The 11,789-nt window shown below is 35.5% G+C and overlaps 1 protein-coding gene across 1 annotated transcript; it reads left to right on the top strand.

Annotated features, from left to right (window-relative positions):
• Window positions 1-14: 14 nt before the first annotated feature.
• On the top strand, window positions 15-11,449 carry LOC129280355 (ciliary microtubule inner protein 2C-like). The gene is made up of 4 exons (XM_064112665.1): window positions 15-539; window positions 1,359-1,632; window positions 2,122-2,234; window positions 8,997-11,449. The coding sequence occupies exons 1-4, from the start codon at window positions 469-471 to the stop codon at window positions 9,151-9,153; spliced, it is 615 nt and encodes a 204-aa protein (XP_063968735.1). The 5' UTR covers window positions 15-468; the 3' UTR covers window positions 9,154-11,449.
• Window positions 11,450-11,789: the final 340 nt, after the last annotated feature.

Here is an 11,789-nt window from a genome sequence, read left to right as displayed (position 1 = left end):
GTGGTCAATTATTTACATAACAACAGTTGCTATATGAAGATAGTTTTATCCAGAACGTTCGAACCAAAGTATTTTGAGGATATAACGTTTTTTCCTCCCATTTATTAAAAAAAGATGACCAAAAATAAAATGAGCTTAAAAATAATAATGAATGACATATATTTATAATTAATTACGTGATTTCTTTGATAGCCGCAAGTAGTGGCTCTGCCTTTTTTATCCCTTCATGCAAAAGCCTGAATAATAGTCTAGTATAACATGTGCTAAAAAAGAAGGCCGAGACTTCCGGGTTCTCCATAGCTACCACTGTACACAAACACGCTAGTGCAAGTATATGCACACACAATCGGCAAGGCAAAACCAGGCCCATATTATCAGCTGTACTGACGGTCAGATCACAAGTCAACAGCAGTAAGCAAGTCAGCAACATATTGAATTTTCGTTCATTTTATTAAAGAAACCAACAAAATGTCTAGAAGCGCAGGAACTCTTCAAACTACTCATCAGGCAACATATATCCCTCCCCGATTGATGCCAGGGTAAGTCAAATTTTGAAAAGGTTTGCTGTGATATATTAGTTTTATTACTGTACTGTGATTTGTGATGGTTTTAATAACTGTTGAAATTAAGAAGGAGGCAGTCAGTGTAGCTTGAATTATTTAAAACCTTGAAACCTGTTAGAGATTTCCAAGTTATATTGGTTCACCTTATAATTATAAGTTATAAATTAGCTACGTTGCAAATAATCTTTTCTCATTGTTGTTTCACTCTGTAACTGAACAGTAATGTTAAGTAGTATTATAAGTTACAATGTAGGTCTAGAAGACTAGATTTTCCTCTCTAGATCTAGTCTTTAGTCTTCGTGTATCTAGACTAGGCCCTCGATCTAATGTGGCAATGACTGGCAGTACCTTTTGTTTTGTGTTTTCACTACTACTTGTTTTGACTGCACTATTTTCATTGGTATAAATAATACTATTTTTATTTATTGTCATGACTTACTTGCAAATAATGTGCAGGTTCATTTATAAGGCAGTTAAAATTTTGTCAAGGGTACCGTTTTATTTCCAATACTTGTTTAGGATAGGGATTCACATGCCAATATACTTGTTAAGGGGGCTTTTTAGAACATTGAAAATACTTGTCTAGGGTGCTTTTCGAAACCCCATGGTCACGCATGGTATCTACTCGTCAATGAAAGTGCCCCCCCCCCCTGGGAAAATGTATGAAAGTGTGCAGATCTACATCTCAGATTGATAATTCATATAACAAATGTGCAGATATATTATTGATGTAAATATTATATATTCTTAGTCTCAAGACTGCATATTTATGTTATCTGTTCCATTTCTTATCAGATACAAAGGACATTGCCCTACTATGAAGTTTGATTATGGGGAGACGTACGGAAATGCCACTGCTAAATGCCTGCAAGATTATCGCTCCACAACCCTGAACGATAGCAAGACCAACTACGCCAACGGAGGCCAGTTCCCGACGGTCTACACTCATAACCCAGACCAAGTGATTGGAGCTAGGGACAGGACCAGGGAGAGGTGGAGGACAGAACCAAATTATTCTCTTAGCAATGTAAATCATGACAGGAAAGAAGAAATCAACAAATTTGATAAGGTAATTTGAAACCAGTTGTTGGCTGAAATTCAATGATATGTACATTTGGGAAGTCACATTGGTAATGAATTATCTCTCCAAGTTCAGTACAGCTAATTAAGGTGATAGGGTCACTTTTCCTTGGCAATCCATATTTTTCTGAATAAAGATTAGGAAAGAAGGTGTACAGTATATTACATTCAGTTCTCCTACATGTAAGAAGTGATTTTCCATACAATTGATTATTTGCTTTCAGACCAAAATCTGAAACAAACTTAAAAGATGAGGAAATGTTATATAATACATACTGGAAAATAAAAGGACTTGATAATTTTCATATTGACAAGTTTTATGTTTTTATGTGTACCCAATCATATTTCTAACAATTACACTCAATTGTCTTGCTCTTGCAAGTATTGCAGGGGCGAGCACTTTCTTGCAAGAAGAAAAAAAATGTTAAAGTCTACATTGTAGATAATATAATAATGAGACTGTTCTCATTGCTTTTAGCTTGCTCAGGTACAGAGGGAACACTACAAGGACAGAACGGGTACCGTCGGCCGTGTTAACGAGTTCTTGATTCCGCGGTCAGCACAGGAGATGTACCATCAGGACAGCGCATTGTAAGTTAGCGTGCCGGTTTGACGTGATGCGGGCGCACTTTGCACCTGCAGTGTGAATCCATTGCACATCTTGGGCTATGGTACACCAACATGACATAAGGAAGCAATATGACATGACAACCAAATATATGCATGTTACTGAAATTTTTAGTTCCCCAGCTTTTCTTCTGGACCAAATTCAGATAAAATACATAAGACAAGACATCATGGTATTGATTTAATGGCAATGTCTGCATTTTGTCACCTGCTTCCTTTTGTGATTGTTGTAAAGATGGTGTTTCTAAAAGCATTTTGAAAAGTTATGCATGACTGAACAAATGACTGGAATATGAAATATAATATTGGAACAAGTTTTTTATGAGATACTAACCGAAGAACGACTGTATTTCACATAATTTGTGCTTATTAAGGCAAAAATACCTTGCCATTAAAGTGTGTTTTAACTATAGAAATGTTGATAATATATAATATCAACTTCAAACAAAGTGATTTAGACACACATTTAGCATGCCATATTCCAGTCGTTTGTATTTAAAGTTGAGCATTATTTTACGAGCAGCTTTATAGAGCAACCCCTCAGTGATCTATTAACCTTCATTTCTCTCCATGTTTAACAACATAACTTTCATATAACTTCATGTAGGGTCTACTTGTTCAGATTTTCAGTGTTTTCAATTTACTTTTTTATGTTCATATCGTCCATATCTCTGTTCAACTTTGAAATGACTATGAGCATCTTTTGAGATAAACAAGATTAAGATTTACATTGAATCATTCCATTGGTTTTGGGCAGCATATATTAGTAACATCTTTGTAATCTATAACATCATTTCATCAATATATTTCCCATCCCACATCAATATTGGTTGGTGGAATTGAAAATTTTGACTTTATTTACGATGCACAGCCAAATCTTATCTTACTTAAAATGAAAAAACAAAACAATCAAATTTAATTCATTTTAATTTCTGTTCTGTAAAGATTGAAATAGGAGAAAGTAATGGTCTAAATCCACTTAATTTGATATATTTCTGAAAAATTAGGCTCACACTGCGGCTCTGTTATGTGAATCCCTCTCTCTTTGTGTTGTTGCAGTTTTACATATAACTTAACCGGTACAGTGTAGTATATTGGCACTTTTTTAACCTGTCATGAATATGTAAATTTCAACTACCAAAGATTTGTTACTGTACCTTAAAAACGCAGGAAAATGTATAGAATATGTATAGAAATTAGCATTATGTATGCTATAATTATTTCTTGAATTGTTGGGGTTTTTTGTAATGGGCTAATAAGGATACTAATCTATCTCACTTTGCTCTAAAATATTGCTAGAACTCAACTCAGAAATAGCTGCATAGATTTATGTTCTCGATTATTACTTGCCGTTCACATATGTGTGAATTTTAGTTTGATAGTTAAAGGGGAATCCAGCCTTGGCCATAAAATATTGTGTTGGGAAGGAGAAAAATAAATTAAACAGAATGGTGAAAGTTTGAAAGAAATCGGACAAGCAATAAGAAAGTTATAGCTGCTTTAAAATTGAGATCATTAATACTATGTAGATTTCAAATTGGCAACTGGGTAAGTAAATTATGACAAGGGGCAAGGACAACTTTCCCATAGTCCATGTACTTTATTATCAGGGATTTGTGGTTTTCTCCTAAGTACCCATTCCCCTGGGGCAGTAATCTAAATATAACCTAGGTAGTATATTGATTTATGTCATAATGAAAGAAAAATATACTTTGAAATAAAACTTTCGGGAAAAATTACATTTTAGCCATTATATGTAATGGAGTACATGGAAGAGTATTACATCACTATGAAATCCCATATGCAGCCAATTTGAAGTCTCCATGGGTATAATGATTACCAATATTTACAACTTTTAAAAATTCATAACTTTCTTGTTGTTTGTCCAATATTATTCAAACTTTCACCTATCGACTTGTCTGAATTTTCTTTTCCTTATAAAAACAATTTTTTATTTGGGTTGGATTGCCCTTTAATGATTTCTTGTCCATGTTATACATCTAAATATAGATTTAGACATGTTTTGTGGACTTTATAAGTTCTTCTATGTGTGAATGTTCAATATACTCTTTGTCCTTTTTAATATACTCTGAGTAACATGAAAGATTACTTCGATTTTTTAAATAGATAATTAGTAATATTTTCCCCAAAGTCTCCAAATAAATTTACCAGATATATAGAATATGTTTAATGATCGCTTTTTATGTTTTAATTAAAACATTTTACCATAAGCTGATGTTTGCATTTGGCTAGATAAAAATGTATAACATAAAAATACTGTACTATTCTACATATAAATACACTGAAATCGATAAAGCTGAATTTAATATGTTTTTTTTTTCTCTGTTACACCTTAATATTGTAATGTAATTTGACCTCATGTTGTTAATGCATATGCAATAGAATCTCTGGCTGAAATTTGAGTGGTCTTTCCATTTGAACCAAGACAAATTGAGTTCTGGCACCTTACCATATATATATACACACTTGATCATTAAAAATAAACCTTTATATGAGTATAAGATATATATATGTATAGTAATAGTGTGGTAGTAAAGTGTAAGGTGAATATTAAATTATGATATATGAAATAGCATTGATTGGTTATTTATTCACACTTGATTGAAATAAATGCAAAGCTAATGAGTTTGAAGGGGGAAAACCCACATAAATTAACCAGAAATCAATAAAAATATATGATACTTAAAATAAGTCATGTTATGTTTGTCAGATTTATTGGGCCTGTGGTATTCATGTAATAATATCAGCATAGGAAACTATCATCTTGTAATTCATACTGTATTCTTATGTTTAATATCATTTTCTTCTTGGCATACTGTATCTTTTCTTCATACCTTTGGTCTTTACATTACACACATATCGTTTGATTCACAACAATCTTTAGCTGTATATAGTGCCTACACTGCCTAGGAGTCAAGTTGATTATTGTGCAAGTTGTATGTAACTGCACATAATGAATATCAACTATATGTTAACCTCTACATGTAATGTTAACCAATTTTAACATCTAAATATGTTTCAATTTTGGGATCGTACTAATCCATGCAATTAAACCTGTAGAAGATGAATATAATGATCACACTAATATACATGTACATGTCTAGAATATGAACTCAACTACACGCACTGTACATTTTCATTAATCTCATTAACAATAATCATTATTTTGACTGTTAACTCCCGCCGTCTGTTTGTTGTGTACTTTCTGTCTTTTGTTTTTTGTATTGCAGTGTATTTCTCTACGATCGATGGCCGATTTGTGTTAAGTTTTCAAATTCGCATTGCTTCCTTATGATATGGCAAATTGGCAATGTATTCGAGCTGATGTTATTCTCAAGTATAAATAAGAAATGGAAAATTATTTGTGCACCTCGCTCGTTGGGGGAATGTAATGTGTAAAAGCTCAAGAAGGTATATTTGTGATATAACTTCGTATATATGTCAGGAAGACGATTAATTTATGAAAATAAACAATTTTCAATGACAATCTGTTATTCATAGACTTTTAATTTTCACCAGGGTACCTGCACCATCCAATAATAGCTCTATGGTTATTACCGTGCGTGGTGACTTTTGTGAGATTTTAGTCCTTCCCATAGGCTGCTGTATGAAATGGTTACTACCATCAAGCTTTCAAAAGGAAATAACCTCAGGATCATGGCAGAATTACCATAATATAGTCAATTTCATGCAACAGGGCCCGACGGTCTGAAAATAATTGAGAATGGGCATGAATATCTCGTTGTTAACGATGTTGCAGCGAGATATTCGGTGTTACGCACAGCACTCACTGAACAGCACTGAACCTAGAAAAAAAAACGATTGTCGTTTTTGTTTTCTTTTCTTTTAAACAAGTGCACATCAAGTTACCAATAATGCATATAGCATTTCCATTTACTAGAAAGCAGGATAAAAGAGCATTGTCCATTAAATGCCTTGCTAACAGGCCGGGGATCGAACCCATGACTTTCTATGTATAGCCAGGCGCCTTATACCACTCGGCAACGGCACCTATACAATCGATTCTGACAATCGATTCCACTTTCTTGATAAGTAAAATGGGGGAAATTAACTCTCATGAAGCCCGTACAGTCGAATCTCAACTGTTTAAAAATTTCTAAAAAGTCCTCAAATTGGCATGCCGGCTCGGAGAAGCTGTACATGTCATTTTCACTTAAAAGAAACAAAACATTTCAGAATTTCAAAAAAAGAAATTTACTTCAAAGAATTCAAATGTGCATTTTATCAACTTTGGACCTTGTATTATCGTGAGAGATGATTTTTGTGTCAATGCCAACAATAACATATAGACCTAGATCTACAAAATCTGGACTTCTGGTCTCCGTGACAATAAAAAGTAAAGGGAAATCCCCGCCAGTTTTACCCAACTTTCACTACGTCATAAATGTGGCAAAGGACTTTAAAGTTTGCATGTCCTTTCAGTATTCACCAGAGGTCATTCCTAGTATCATGCCCCTCTTTATCGCCCCTCGATCACCCTGTCTCTCGGTATATCTCTCTCGATCGCCTCAGTCTCTCACATTCTCTCTTCTGATTTGTGCCCTGGAAGGAAAGGGGGTACATATACATATACGCTTATCAGATATAGAGAAAGGCAATTGGAAGGGTGCCGAGAAAAAGAAAAGATGGAAATCGTATGATCAGAGATATTGCCGTAACTTAATCGCCACCTTTGATTGATGAATCATCATACCACTCGTTGCTGCAACTTATACCCCCCTCCCTTTTGTGTGTTTATTCAGCATGCTGTGAACAACATTATTTCTCGCGAACCAACAAGACACTGGCGTACAGGTGGGGGCGCTTGCCCCCCCCCCCGGAAAAAAACACGACAAAGAAAAAAAAGAAAAGGAAAGAGAGAATGGCGAAATTTTCTTAATATTATGTCAGAATCTATATCACAAAGTTTGATTTTGTAATAAAATCATCTAAAGTTTTGCTCGCTCGCTTCGCTCGCAATTTTTTTTTCTTCAAATTTTACCCGATACGCAATCTAGACCCTCCAACACTTTTGGCTCATTACGCCACTGCAACAAGACAAGAAAACAGTAATTGGTTCCTATATAGTTTGTCAAGTGAAATATGTTTAATTAGTCAGGTAGGCATGTCTACAAAATAAATATCAGAGAAAATATGATGTAGACCCACCCATCCCCATAAAAATCAAGTAATATACAAATAAGCGCAGCTCGATCCAGCCGGCAGCCGTACAATATTTTTCCTTTATATTTATTGATGATTCGTATTTGCTTACATGCTTCTATTGTTCTCTCGTGTAACTTGATATTTTTAATGCGCTTCGAGCGAGAAATTGGGAGGGGGTAATTCATTATCGAATTCGCACAATGTATGATGACAAACCCCTTTCACGTGGTGGGCGGGATAATGATTAATTTTTTTGGATAAATATTGTTCTGACAGATTGCTGACCGTGTTAGTTCGTGGGAGATGAGCTGTAATTCAATGCCAAGAATAATTAAGTCCACAGGCCTAGATGTAGGCTAACATCCGGAGATGTCACTCGAATGTAAAAAAAGAATTTCCTGTGTCATTTATGCTTTGGTGTAAAAAAACCAATGAAATCTATCCTTCCATGAACTTTTTCCAAGGGGCCCGCGGAACGGTTTTGAAAGTGCGGGGGGGGGGGGGCTGACCATGTAAAAAATCACAAGCAGATGGTAACTTTTACGTTCTTGAAAAAAAGTGGGGGGGGGGGGGGCTGAAGCCCATCCAGCCCTTTCCCCGTTTCCGCGGCCCCTGAATACCAGAATGCCCCGGTATAGGGGCTGAGTTGTGGATGTAGTGCAAAAAAAATGTGTATATGTGCATATTTTGCAAGATGGTGAAGCGAGCGAGCCTCCTTTCCCCCGAAAATATAATAGCACAATAATAATAGTTGAATTGATGAGAAAACTTCATGAATTTGATGCAAATGAAGAACTTTATACGACAATTTTTTTTTTGCAAATATATTGAGATTTTCTGTCATTATTATTATTATTATTATTATTTTTTTTTTTTTTGGGGGGGGGGCGGGACTTGAGGCAGAGAGCAGAGCGAGGACTAGAACATTGATAGGCTTTTTTAAATCCAAAATTCACAGGCTGAGATAGGCTTCGTTAAGGCAACTTTTGCTTTGTTAATAAAGTAAATATCTTCAGATACTGGGCAGGGGTGTGCCATGAGAGTCTGAATGAATGAGTATTTAGCAAATATGGGTTCTATTTTTTTTTTTTTTTTTTTGGGGGGGGGCTGTATCAAACACAAAACCCCTCTTTGTTCGGATAATAACAACTATATAAATGCAGGGAAGGGGACCGTCAGTGTATTTTGCGGGGAGGGAAATCATGATCATTGGGGTAGTCACCACCCCCCCCCCCCCCGGAACACCGTCTCTGTATCGGCAGTCATGTGAAAATTCAAAGACGGATAAAGATTGATTTATTATACACTTGTGAAATAAATTTTTAGTACGAAATATTAATTTATACGCTATGCGAAAACTTTTCATTCTAAAATATTCAAATTTCAGTTAGGAATTATTAGGACTACTGATTATTATCAACAACGCACATCATCATGTCTCTTTTTATACCAAAGAAGCTTGGCATATTGCAGAATTTGCACACGTCTTACCAATACATTCTTCTTTTCTATTTCATCTTCATTTCATTTCATCTACAGAATCGATGACCACGTGGATATGCGAGAGGAGGCCTCGACGAGCACGGCGAGGAATGTACCAGTCCATCGGATGGCCATCCCGCCCATCCAGACATTCAGCAAATCATCAACAGTCCGTGATCGAGAAATGCGTGATGTGTTCTTCGAACACCGCTAAAAGATGCTGGCCGTTATGTATTTATATACATATTTATTTTTTTCAGAACCCATATATACGCGCCATTATACAGGAGAATATCTAGCTGTCGTGGAATTACGTGTGACAGAAAAGGAAATGATAAACAAAGTCACATAGTATTGCATGGACCTGTTTGAATTTTCATGAAAAGTTTATTGCCAGAAACAACTTATGTTTTATTGAAACCTTTTTTCGTTGTCTTAACAGGGTAGGAGGCGTTTGGAATGCCTTCCAAATTAAATTTTGAGTGTATATAGGCATATATCAAAATGTATATTAAAACAAAATGCTGTAAAATCTTTGACATTCTCAGTTGCTTATCTCGGGTTAAACCAAGATGGTAAGAAAAGAAATGAATGAAACGTCATTAATCCTTGGCCCTCTATTGGTGACTGTCGGGTATATCGCGACGCGTCGCCAATAGAGGGCCAATGTGCCAATCAATAATTATTGATCAATGATACTTTAGCTTTTTGTGTGATCCACGTCACACACAAGTAGAGACACCCGTACACGCATTCTTAGTCAATATGGGAAATCGTTTTACATTTCACCGCCAAAGTGGGGACGTGTGTTATTGTGTTTATTCGAAACTTTGATCTAATTTTCGGATATTTATAAACACAAACGGGATCATAATCCATCAACCGAGAACGTTTGCTTTCTCTTACTCATTCATAGGCCTATCATTGTATTGGTCCATCGGTCTAAGTGGTCAAGGCATTGGACAGTATGCGAATTCAGCACTGACTTTATTAAACTTGTTTAAAATGTGGCGCGGAACTTAAATTCTCAAGTTTGGGAAAATGAAACAACAAAAACAACATGTTCAACTTAAGCCCACCCTATATAGGTCTTCACGTCATTGTTTTCTGCAATAAATAGGTATTTCAAATCTGAATTTAATGGATCAGATAAGATGATGCGGTGATTGTCACTCATAAAGTATGGAAACTGAGAAATTAATAGGGACTATTTAAGAATAATACTAATGTAAAATCTTGCAATAAAATGTGCACAGTCCTCTATCGTAGGAATGAAGATGAGCGCGTGGTTTGTGAGTGTGCTTGCATGTGCTTTATCAATATGGAGTTTTCGCACTACGACGCAGAACTCTTTTAAGAACCTAGAAAGTGTATTGTCAAATGCACTTCATAACAAAGTGTAACCAAGAAGTCCTTGTCGAAAATCGGTGAATCAGCACAGCAGGGTCGTCCAGGACTCTCGACAAACGACATATTTGCAAATTTTCGTCAGCTCCGAAACTTAAGACAAAGGTGCTGTTCAGGTTCAACAGTTATTATTTTCGACAAAGACCTCCCAGCTGTTCGTTGTCATTTGAAGGAAATTTTTCAATACATTTACTGTGTTCTTAAATTCGTTCTGCGTAGCCGGTGAGAAAACTCGCCTTTTTTCACAAGTTTTATATTGATGTAATTGGTTAATATACTTGCATGAAAATCGGCACGGACACTGAGTTGACTGCCTTATAGGAGATTGAATCCGATACTGTATATTCTAACAAGCTACTAGTTGTTAAAATTGAGTCTAGGCCCCGTAACACATAGGTTAGCGATTAATCGCTAAATGAAATGGCCTATCAAGATCATCGTTGCATGTGCATTTTGCTCAGTAGACTGACGGGGAACCAATCAGAATTGTTCTTTCAAATTAGCGATTAGTATATACGGGGGCCCTGATAAGGACACGCTCATTCCTGACTAGAAAATAGTACAACGACAAATAGGGTCTACATGACTAGATCATTCAGACATTATACATATACTAGTACCAAGCTGCCTACAACTAGTACTCTAATTATTTTTAACTAGTTTGTTTTTTTATATGAGCTTTTATGCATTTTATCATTTTGTTTTGTTTGATACGAAATTAAGATCATTTCTTTTCTCTACTTGCATCAGTTTGATTCGTGAGACTTTGCATTGTCGAATTAATATAAGTGGACCATAATTATGACAACCAATATTCATAATATTCATTCGCCACAAACCCAAAAGTGGTATTTCGTTTTACGTGCAATAAATAGATTTTACCACCTATAAGTTATACCAATTTAGCTTCTGTATACAACCATGCCAATGTGAATTTCATCTATTATTCCGTCCAATTAGGCCTATAGTAAGAAGATATAATATGTGCAAAACGAACTTTGATGTTTTTTTTTCAAAGTTTTTCAGAAACGTCAATGTATGCAATTTTGTATAAGATCTTACTGTAAATAAAGACTCCTTCAAAATTATTGTGATACAGCAAAGTTGTGTTATTGTATATGATTGTCTCGACATGAATTATTAATCATGCAGGGCCCTGGAACGATTTTTAACAGGGGGTGCCGGTTGAAATTTGAACAAAAAAAAAAGGTTTTCACGACAAAATGAAGGTCATTTTGGTCACGACAAATTTGACAAGAAAAAAAATGAAAAGGTTTTCACTACAAAATGAAGGTCACTTTGGTTACATTTCTGCTTACCTACCAGATTTCCAGGGGGTGCTGCCTATATGAAGAATCACACACGCAGCACCCACAGGTAAATTTTGGGGTGCTTCAGCATCCCCGCTTCCCAGGGCCGTGTAATCGTGGTTTAAATTATGAA

Source organism: Lytechinus pictus, chromosome 17 (assembly GCF_037042905.1).
Source record: "Lytechinus pictus isolate F3 Inbred chromosome 17, Lp3.0, whole genome shotgun sequence".
NCBI lineage: Eukaryota > Metazoa > Echinodermata > Echinoidea > Temnopleuroida > Toxopneustidae > Lytechinus > Lytechinus pictus.
Note: the sequence above shows the minus strand (reverse complement) of the source record. Positions and strands in the feature narration are given on the sequence as shown.